Source organism: Scyliorhinus canicula, chromosome 10 (assembly GCF_902713615.1).
Source record: "Scyliorhinus canicula chromosome 10, sScyCan1.1, whole genome shotgun sequence".
NCBI lineage: Eukaryota > Metazoa > Chordata > Chondrichthyes > Carcharhiniformes > Scyliorhinidae > Scyliorhinus > Scyliorhinus canicula.
Window position 1 is genome coordinate 3,884,271 of NC_052155.1, and position 11,112 is coordinate 3,895,382.

At 46.8% G+C, this 11,112-nt stretch overlaps 1 protein-coding gene across 1 annotated transcript; it reads left to right on the forward strand.

Moving 5' to 3' along the window:
* Positions 1-4,622: 4,622 nt before the first annotated feature.
* Positions 4,623-7,751, forward strand: LOC119972191 (actin, cytoplasmic A3a-like). Its single transcript, XM_038808524.1, has 3 exons — positions 4,623-4,728; positions 4,911-5,059; positions 6,412-7,751. Exons 2-3 carry the CDS (start codon positions 4,934-4,936, stop codon positions 7,414-7,416), a joined length of 1,131 nt encoding a protein of 376 aa, XP_038664452.1. The 5' UTR covers positions 4,623-4,728; positions 4,911-4,933; the 3' UTR covers positions 7,417-7,751.
* Positions 7,752-11,112: the final 3,361 nt, after the last annotated feature.

Genomic DNA, 11,112 nt, shown 5'->3' on the forward strand with positions numbered 1-11,112 from the left:
AGCTCCGGGCTTGGGGCGGGGGTGGAGTGTGATATCCCCAGGGAGCAGGGGGCCATTGAGTGTGTGCCCGGGTGTCGAGGAGTAAAGACCTGCATTGTAGTTGTTGTGCCTGTTTCTAACTTTACCTCCTTGTGGTTCTAGTAACCACATTGTGATTTCAGCAGTCTCCTCATTAATGCCGCGCACTATTACAGCAAACATTCCTTCCTAACCCCTCGTGAAGGCCCAGGATTGAACCTGCCTCCACCATGCTTGAGGAAGTGAACATTCCAGATCTTAAACACTGGGTTTAAAAACAAAATAAAAATACATTTCAGGTTTTAGGTTTTCTCTTTACAAAAAAACCCTTCTGCCAATGAACAGTTTCCCTTGACTCTGTCCCAACCCCTCACCGAATCTCCTCAACCTCAGAGAACTTCCTTCTCCAATCTACCCTCATGGCTTGAGTCCCTGATCTCTAAAACCATTTTGATGAATCTTTTCTGCGCCCTCTCTAATGCTTTCATGTCCTTCCCACGGGTGGTGCCCTGAATTAGACACAATGGGCACTATTTCCCATTCCCAGCAGAGTATTGGCTGTGATGAAGCTGGTATGCAGAGCGCAGGGTGAACAAGCGGCAATTCTCTCCAGGTATTCGAGCATCCTGTGCACAATAAATGTGCAGAGGGTGGGCCACGTGGCTTGGCCAGAAAAAGCCGGCAATCCTGAGAACAGGGCGTAGTGTTTAAAGGGCGCCTCAATAGACAACACAGAAACCCCTCCCCCTCTCGGAGTAACGTCTAAAGTGGTCAGCCACAAACATGAGCTTCATTTGTTCAAAATTAAGACCTCGCACCACCGGCTTGAGGACAATTCTGGGTGGATATCAATGCCGGTGTTGTCAGTCTCACAAATGGGATGTTGTTTATTGCAATATAAAAGTGGGGATGTTTTTCTGCACTTGTACAGAATGACAGTGAGGCCACATCTGGTGCACTGTGTACAGTTCTAGTCTCCTTATTTAAGAAAAGATTAGAAGTTGTTCAGAGAAGGTTCAGACGGCTGATGGCTGGGATGGTGATGTCGGGGGTTTATCTTGTGAGGAAAGTTTGGGCCTGTAGCTACTGGGGTTTAGAAGATTTAGAGTTGATCTGACTGAAACAGAGAAGATAATAATCAATAATCTTTATTGTCACAAGTAGGCTTGCAGTAACACTGCAATGAAGTTGCTGTTTAAATCCCCTAGTCACCACATTCCTGTGCCTGTTCGGGTACACAGAGGGAGAATTCTGAATGTCCAAATTACCTAAAAGCTCGTCTTTCGGGACTTGTGTGAGGAAACCGGAGCACCAGGAGGAAATCCACGTAGACACGGGGAGAATGTGCAGACGCCACACCGACAGTGACCCAAGCGTGAATCAAACCCGGGACCCTGCAGCTGTGAAGTAACAGTGCTAACCACTGTGCTACCATGCCGTCCATCCCGAGGGGATTTGACAGGGTGGATACTGAAAGGATGTTTCTTTTTATGGGAGAGGCGAGAACTAGGGAACAGTTTAAAAATAAGGGGTCTTCCATGTAAGATGGCGACACAGAGAGGCAGAGGGCAAAATTATCTGGCCTTGTTGCTCTTTAATTCAAGCGTAAGGAGGCCGGTGAATAGCGGGAGAGGCCAAAACGAGATCCGCGACAGGCGCCAAACAGTTTGTGATGGAACCGGCCCACTCCCAGAAGAAAAATCGGGATCTCGTCGTAACATGGTGAGAAACCAATTATCACCACTTAAGCCCCACTTCCATACAATCAGAGCGACCCCATATCCAACGGCCTCCCATCATTCACCGGCTTCTCCAGCAAGTGGTCCTGCTGGCATCCATTAGTACTCCTTTTGAAATGAAAAATTAAAATCGCTTATTGTCACTTCAATGAAGTTACTGTGAAAAGCCCCTAGTCGCCACATTCCGGCGCCTGTTCGGGGAGGCTGGTACAGGAATTCAACCATGCTGCTGGCCTGCCTTGGTCTGCTTTATAAGCCAGCTCTTTAGCCCTGTGCTAAACCAGTTGAAAAACATGAACCTGACAGAAGGGCTTCTTCGGGGAGCAGGGAGGTGAACAGCCATCTTTGCTCACAGGCGAAGAGCACGAGGTCGCTGGGCTTGCCACCTCATTGCTGGGCGGGAGAGGGAGGGGGTGGGGGAGCTCAGCTGGGGTGGGCCACCATGGGGAGGAGGCGCTGGGGAGGGTGGGGAAACCTCTCATGGTACCACTATGCCAACCCCTGGATCGTGTGTACCCGTTCCGGGGGCAACCCTTGTCCCTGCCAGTCTGCCCCTATGGCCACCGATCACCCCCACCAAGTGCCAAGGTCTCTGGCATTGCAGCTGAAGACTATTGCTAATAGAGAATTGCCAATCATGGTGAGGTGAGCACTTCACACATGCCAAGTGGATTCCCGTGGGTGGGTGGGCCATGTAGCATGTGGGAGTCATTGCCCAGCATCCCAATCACACCTTGATGCCTGGCCACTGCTAAACACTGCAGAAGGCAACACCACACACACATCATCTGAACACCCATGGGATGGGACACAGCTTCCAGGACATGTCCACAGCCAGAGGGCTGGCGAGTGCCACGGGGTGGGGGGGCGGTGCCTGGAGAGATGGGCAAAGGGTCAGGAGCTGGCATCATTGTGGAAGAAAGTGACAGAGGCATCATAATAGTTGTGCAAAAAGGAGTGTAATATGCCCCCCCCCCCCCCACCCCACCAACGTGATCGTCAACACGCTTGGATCTCCTTTCTCTACCACTACATCTTGGTGTTTACCCATGATGCACATCTGAGGTGGAGGCAGCCAGCTGCTTATCATGTCCCGTGGCCTTTGATGTCCCTGGCGGAAGTCCTCTCGGGTCTGGAGTTGGCTGAGCAAGTGTAGTTTAAGTGTTGCTCGACCTTGTTAGCAGGGGGCTGGCGAGCGCGGTCCCGGCAAGTCAGCTGGCGTTCCGTTCTTTGTGGTCAGCACCCCGTGAGGCCTTGTTAAGTGGACCAGCTATAATGGAATTGCATTGCCGGCCTCGCTGGGCGGAGCACCAGGAAGCTCGTGGCAATTCCCGCAGGCAACCACTTAGATATTTTTCCAGAGAATTCCGCCTAGTCACTGAATACTTTTCAGGCTAAGTTCGGGAATCAAAGGATATCGGGAGTGGGCGGAATGTGGGGTTGAGGCCACAGACTTGTTGAATGTCGGAACAGGCTCGAGGGGCTGAATGGCCTCATTCCTCCTCCTGATTTGTGTTTATGTCTGACATGCAGGTCCCGTGAATAAATGAAAAACAGACAGTGCCAATCTCCCCTGTGAGAACCATTTAATCTGCTCCACAGGGTTCATTTTACTGTTCCCACCCTCTCCTGGGACTGGATGATCCCAGACAAAGTTATAGCTCGGTGCTGTCCTTAAACCTGCCACTTTAAATAGCAAGGTGTGCCTGAGCAAGCTCTGCCGCGTCATTACCAAATAAGGTCAATTCTCGGCAGTTTGTGAGTCATGGCTTTAACCCCGAGTGTGCTGGCACCATTTAAAAAATTATTGGTTCATGGGCGTCGCTGGCAAGACTGGAATTTGTTGATCACCCGGAATTGCCCCTTGAACTGAGGGGGCTTTCTCGGCCATTTCAGAGTCAACCACATTGCTGTGGGTCTGGAGTCACATGTAGGCCAGACCGAGTAAGGACGGCAGATTTTCTTCCCTAAAGGATACTAGTGAAGCAGATGGGTTTTTCAAGGACCGACAATGGTTTCATGGCTCTATTACTGAGACTAGCTTTATATTCCAGATGTATTCATTAATTGAATTTAAACAGTTGCCTTGGTGCCGGGCGTTAACCCGGGTCTCCGGATTAGACAGAAGTTACTTCACGGTGCTGCCATTGTGCTGACAGTGACGGCGCCTCGCCCACTTGCTCTGTTGCTCTGCCACCTGCTGGTTCCTGGGATATTTCATGATCCTGAGAGGAACGGTCCTTCTTTCTAGCTGTGTGGAAATTCTGACCATGAGAGCAGATTTCTCATCAGCATAACAAGCTGGTGATCAACACTATGTTCTATTTCCCCAGCGCTTGCCCAGTGAGGTTGGGGTCATTTAATTGAGATTTTCCAGCATTTTCTCTTTGGTTTCAGATTCCAGCATCCGCAGTAATTTGCTTTTATTTTAGGTTACTTTTATTTTACTGGCATAAGGTGGGGTGGGGTCATGGGCCTCAGTAGGGTGCTCTTTAGGAGGGTGGGTTCAGACTCAATGGGCAGAATGACCTCTTCTGCCCTGTAGGGATTCTATGATTGGAAGATTTTACTGTGCCCAAGTTGCTGTGTAATTGCCAATTGCAGCTCTTCCTTCTTGTTTGCTCTGCATCCTGGGGACTGATGTCTGAGCAAGTCATCACCTAGGGAAGGAAATTGGGAAACTGGGAATCCAAGGAGATGCAAAAAGGTGCAGAAGGAATGTTTCTAACTATGAATAATACCCAGACGTCACAAAATAAATAACTGGGTTCTTCTCCTGCCTCGTGAATTAAACTTAATCGCTCTCATCTGAGTGGCTGGTTTTGACCCATCCCCCTGAATCTCATTGTTTGTCTGATTCACCTGATGAGAATGTGGGTGGAGCCTCCTGCTCTTTAAAGAGAGAGGGTGCTGCAGGAAGCAGTAGCTGCAGGTTGGAACCAGTAGTTGGAGCAGAAATACCTTTGAGAAGGTAGTTGGAAGGTTTTATTTGATTAAATAATCTGTTGCTGGCAATCTGAACAATCATTGCCCAACACAAATTGCCATTGAGATGGAATTCATGATCAGTAATTGTTTTAAAATGTGTAGTGTGTGTTCCAGGTCTGTGCTCCTGTTTATAGTGAATGTTTTTTCTTATTCCTTCTCTTTCAGTCACCTCCTGTTGAGTTTAAACCATGGCTGATGATGAGGTTGCTGCTCTGGTGGTTGACAATGGATCTGGGATGTGTAAGGCTGGCTTTGCAGGAGATGATGCTCCCAGGGCTGTCTTTCCCTCCATCGTGGGACGCCCCCGGCACCAGGTCAGTCCTTCAATAAAATTATTTGCCTCTGAATCAACTCTTTCTCTACCCCTGCCATGTGTGGGAGTGCTGGCTTTGTTGACTTGTGTGAAGGAATGATTTAACTGTTCCAGAAGTGAAGGCTCCATTTTTGGGGTGGGGGAGGTGTGTGCTCTGTCTCTCTAGTAAACTTCACTTGCTGTGTTTGATGAAGGGAGACTTAGTTTCAGGAGCAAAGTATCCAATTGGTTTGATTTAGATTTCCGATGTGCAGTATTCGGTGGTAAGGAGGTGGGTTTTAGCGGTTCAGGAGGCCAGGTGTGACTACTGGCAATGAGCAAAAAATGTGCTTTTTAACCTGCCTTAACTCTTGGCCCCTTCACCCCTTCCTGGATTTCTGTTCTAAACTAATGTGAACCCCTGATCTGCTGATGTATCATATGCTATCCTCCCCAACGTCCATTCCCTGGGGTAAACCCATAAAAGATGCAGGTATTAATGTTGTGGAACATTGCTTTGCCTATTCTCTTGTGTTTTTCTGCCAGAATGGGAGCAAAATCCATTGCTTCTGTCCTGGGATTGCTTCTGTCCTGGGATTTGTGTTGCATGAACATTAATGTTCATCTCCCCAGTTACTGAAGTGTTGCATGGTGACCTTCAATTTGTAAGACAGGAACAGCCAACTATATTTGGGATTACCACAGTGAGTTAACTGGAGGCTGGATTAAGCCTGTTCTTGTGGGATGTTGAAAGATCTCTGGAAACTTGTATCCTGATGACTCTCTCCTGAAATAGATTATCAGAGTGGTTTGTGAGATCTTGCTGAGAATTTGTTTGTGCTTTCGGACTTCAAATGCAATCAATGTATTAGCTGTCACCTACTTTGAGGATGTGTAACTTGTAAATGCAAGGTCTCTTGAGGTGTAAACTCCAGTAATGTAATGTACTGATTGTTACTGGAGTAGTTGTGGGCCAATCCTTGTATATACTGGAACGATCCAGTTGAGTTGCTGTCTTCTATTCTCTAGCCTGTTGTAGCCCAGTTGAGAATGAGATGGGGTTGGGTTGTAGCTCAATGTTGCTCATTGTGTGGGCTTGATTGATAATCATACTTTAGGACAAGGGGCTCCCTCTTGACAACCATGTCACATGATCAATTGGGAGCCAGTTTGTGCGAAACATGTAGTAAATGAGGCAGCACTTTCACAATTCTGCAAATGATGCCAGTAGTGAGAAGGGAGATAACAACAACTTCAAATTTGGCTGTCTCCTATACTTGAGTAACTAATTAACCAATTAACTTTAATTTTGATTTGGACTGAGCTGCCTACACTTGCCATATTTATTCCTTTTTTGTTTTCCTCACTTTCCAGGGAGTGATGGTTGGAATGGGTCAAAAAGACAGTTACGTTGGCGATGAAGCCCAGAGCAAGAGAGGAATTCTGACACTGAAATACCCAATTGAGCATGGCATTGTGACCAACTGGGATGACATGGAGAAGATCTGGCACCACACCTTCTACAATGAGCTGCGAGTGGCCCCAGAGGAGCATCCTGTTCTCCTCACAGAGGCTCCTCTCAACCCCAAAGCCAACCGGGAGAAGATGACCCAGATCATGTTCGAGACCTTCAACACGCCAGCCATGTATGTTGCCATTCAGGCTGTGCTGTCCTTGTACGCCTCTGGCCGTACAACTGGCATTGTGCTAGATTCTGGTGATGGTGTTTCCCACACTGTGCCAATCTATGAAGGGTATGCCTTGCCTCATGCCATCATGAGGTTAGACCTAGCTGGCAGAGATCTCACTGACTATGTGATGAAGATCCTGACTGAGCGTGGGTACTCCTTCACCACCACAGCAGAGAGGGAGATTGTGCGTGACATCAAGGAGAAACTTGCGTATGTGGCCCTAGATTTTGAAGCTGAGATGCAGACAGCCAGCTCCTCTTCAACCTTGGAGAAAAGCTATGAACTCCCTGATGGCCAAGTCATCACCATTGGTAATGAGCGTTTCAGGGGCCCAGAAGCCCTTTTCCAACCATCCTTCCTTGGGATGGAATCTAATGGGATCCATGAAACCTGTTACAATAGCATCATGAAATGTGATGTGGATATCAGGAAGGATCTGTATGCCAACACGGTCTTGTCTGGTGGGACCACCATGTTCCCAGGTATTGCTGATCGGATGCAGAAGGAAATCACAGCCTTGGCTCCCAGCACAATGAAGATAAAGATCATTGCTCCTCCTGAGAGGAAGTATTCAGTGTGGATCGGAGGCTCCATCTTGGCTTCTCTCTCCACCTTCCAGCAAATGTGGATCAGTAAGCAGGAGTACGATGAGTCTGGGCCCTCCATAGTCCATCGCAAGTGTTTCTAACCTCCTGACTGGCTTAAAGGAGTCTGACTCGCTTGACCCAGATGGGTGTTTGATGAGGAATAAAGCCAGCATTACTGGAAACCCACGCCCCCTAACAACCTATATGCCCACCAGGAGGTCTAATGTCTCCTGGGAGCTTGTCACAGTAGCTTAACATTTTGCTTATTTGTGTTGAATGCTGGTGATAACAGTGGGGCCGTTTACTGGGATTGTTGTTGAGTAATTGTTTATCTATCTTGTTTTTTTAAATCTCGAACTATTATTGTCTGTAACTATCCTGCATTGCACACCTGCCCACTTACTGTAAAACACCAATAAAAAGGATTTGGACAGTATCTTGTGTGCTTGTAACTGTCAATTGCTCAGTATACTCTTTGGATCTTGCCATACACCAAGAGGCCATTCCGCCCATCAGAAGCAGCTCCATTTTGCTGCTGTGGGTAGTGTAGCCCCTTCCCATCCAGTATGTAGTTGTGGCAGTTTCTTGGAACAACAAGACCATCTTGCTTATGGTATGTAGACCCCAGATTGTAATCTCATTGGAAGTTTAATAGCCCCCAGGACTCCAGATACAGGTTGATCAAGGGCTGGTTTAGCACCAGGCTAAATAGCTGGCCAGAAGCATGGTTCAATTCCCATACTGAATGGTATCCACTAAATTCAGCCAAGCCGTGGATAAAGCGGTTGTTTGATCCTGCCCTCATAGTTTACAGAATTGACAAATTCCTGGTCTTTGGTTATCATAACAGGTAGTCCCTATGATCTGTAGCAATTATCCTACTCGCGTGTATCCTATCCCTTGGATGTTTCCTCCAAGCTGGGGGAAGGCCTCCCATACAGATGTTTGACTGAGTCCTCCCTTACTTACAACCTTTAGCTAGCTGAAGACCCAAGACTTCAGAAAACAATGATGCAATCTTCCAATGGATGATGGAGAACTTGCTACAAGCAATTTCAAAAGGCATACTTGGTGATGGGGTCTGCACAGGAAAACATCTGGCCAGCCTAGTGGAAATCTAGATTTGGATGCTTGAGAGAAAATGCACCTTTTTCAGGCCAGTGAAGATACATATTTGGACTTTAAGTTGACATTTAAATGTCAACTTTAAACCTTGGCAGATGAGATGAAAGCAATCTGTGGTTCCAGTATTAAGAAACATCACGGAATAAAAAAAAATTTCTGAACATAGTCAATTACTACAACCAATTCATCAAAGTTAGCCACAACATTAGTGCTGTTGCACCACCTCGTGTTGGCAATGGAAAAACTCCTAACAGGCCTTTGAACAGGTCAAGCTGGCCATCCAACTTACTAATTCATGTTTACTTAGACAATCGTAATGTGGTGCTGCACCCTATGCAATGGGGACAGTCCTATCATTCAAGATCCGATCAGGCAGTACATAGCATAGTGGTTAGCACTGGTTGCTTCACAACTCCAGGATCCCAAGCTTGGGTCACTATCTGTGCGGAGTCTGCACATTCTCCCCAGATCTGTGTGCGTTTCCTCCCACAGGCCAAAGACGAAATTGCCCTTGTGTCCAAGTGGAGATTATGGGGATAGGGTGGTCTTTGTAAGTGCCGGTGCAGACTCTGGCCGAATCGCCTCCTGTATCTAAGATACTGACCGACCCATCACTTTCCCCTCCGAGACATTAAACAAAAGAAAGATGATATTCTCATTGAAAAAGAGGGCAGGGCAGTGATCTACAGCGCAAAAACAAAATCCTCAAATATCCTCCAATGTTTATGGTCACTGTTTTTACCATCATAATGGATCACAAACCGTTATTGGGAATACTCCACTAGGAGGCAAGGGCTGGGTCAGGCGGTAGCTCACATCGTGACGGAGTGCCAGATCAATCCCAAGATCCAACTACAAGCAGCAGCTTTAATTTACACTCTTGGAGTTGGAATTACTGCGGCTGCTGGCACCAGACAGGCCTTCCAAAATATGAGGCATTGGGTTGCTTAATTGGCAATTGTAGGAGAGTTTTAACTGTTGATATTACTGTGTTGCTGATGTGATTAATTTTATGTTTAAATTGGAGATGCCGGAGTGGGATGAGCACCGTAAGAAGTCTTGCAACAACAGGTTAAAGTCTGCGTTGTAAGACTTCTTGCTAAATTAAAGTTGATTAAATTTGGTTTGGTTGTCTTCCCTCAGTCTTGCAAATTGTTGGGATTCTTGTACGGGAGTCCTAACATAAATTAATACAAATAGCGTTCACATGGGATAACTGACCTTCGTTAACCTGCTGTTTGGAGAATTTCAAACTGTTTTTCCACCGTGAGCTTGACTTTTCAGCTCTCGCTGGATTCTTCACTCTCACACGTCAGCGATTCCACAGCGGGCAGGATGGGAGAAATCTGCCCATAGAGTTTGCAAAGGTCATTGAAGCAGCTGAGGACACTGCCCTGAGGAACTCCTGCAGTAATGTCGTGGAGCTGAACCTCCAACATAGAAAATAGGAGGAGTCGCCCATTGAACATTCTGTCATTTAATATGATCATGGGTGATCTTCTCGCTCAACCATGTTCCTGCACTCTCTCCATTCTCCTTGATGCCTTTTAGACTCCAGAAATCTATTTAAATTAATTCAGTGACTTTTCCCCCACCGCTTTCTGTGGCAGAGAAATCTACAGGGTCACATCCTCTGAGTGACGAGGTTTTCCTCATCTGTCCTAAATGGCCGACCCCATATCCTGAGACTGTGACTCCTTTTCCAGCCCTCCAGCCAGAGGAAAGATCATCCCTTTATCAGCCTGTCCAGCCCTGTGAGATTCCCTCACATTATTCTAAATTCCAGTAAATACAGGCCCAGTTGACCCAATCTCTCCACATACGACCATGCCAGGAATCCATCTGGTGAACCTTCACTGCACTCCCCTGCGGCAGATATATCCTTTCTTAGATGTGGAGACCAAAAGCAGCACACAATACTCCACTTTCAGTCCCATGTATTTCTCCAGCTCTATTATATTAGTAATACTAATTTCTTTCAATTTTTCCTTTTCACCTGACCCTTGATTCGTTCACATTTCTGGGACGCTATTTGTCGTTCTCCAGTAAGACAGAAATATAGTTGTTGTCTAATTACTCTGCCTATTGCTTGTTCTCTATTATAAATCTTACTGTTGCAGATTGTAAGGGACCTACATCTGTCTTCATTGATCAAAGCTTTAACGGGTAAGGAAATTACTGGAGAGAATTCTTCAAGACAGGATCCACTCCCATTTGGAAGCAAATGGACGTATTAGCGAGAGGCAGCACGGTTTTGTGAAGGGCAGGTCATGTCTCATTAACTTGATAGGTTTTTTGAGGAGGTCACAAAGATGATTGATGCAGGTAGGGCAGTGGATGTTGTCTATATGGACTTCAGTAAGGCCTTTGACAAGGTCCCTCATGGTGGACTAGTACGAAAGGTGAAGTCACACAGGATCAGAGGTGAGCTGGCAAGATGGATACAGAACTGGCTAGGTCATAGAAGGCAGAGAGTAGCAATGGAAGGGTGCTTTTCTAATTGGAGGGCTGAGACTAGTGGTGTTCCGCAAGGATCAGTGCTGGGACCTTTGCAGTTCGTAGTATATATAAATGATTTGGAGGAAAATGTAACTGGTCTGATTAGCAAGTTTTCAGACGACACAAAGGTTGGTGGAATTGCAGATAGCGATGAGGACTGTCAGAGGATACAG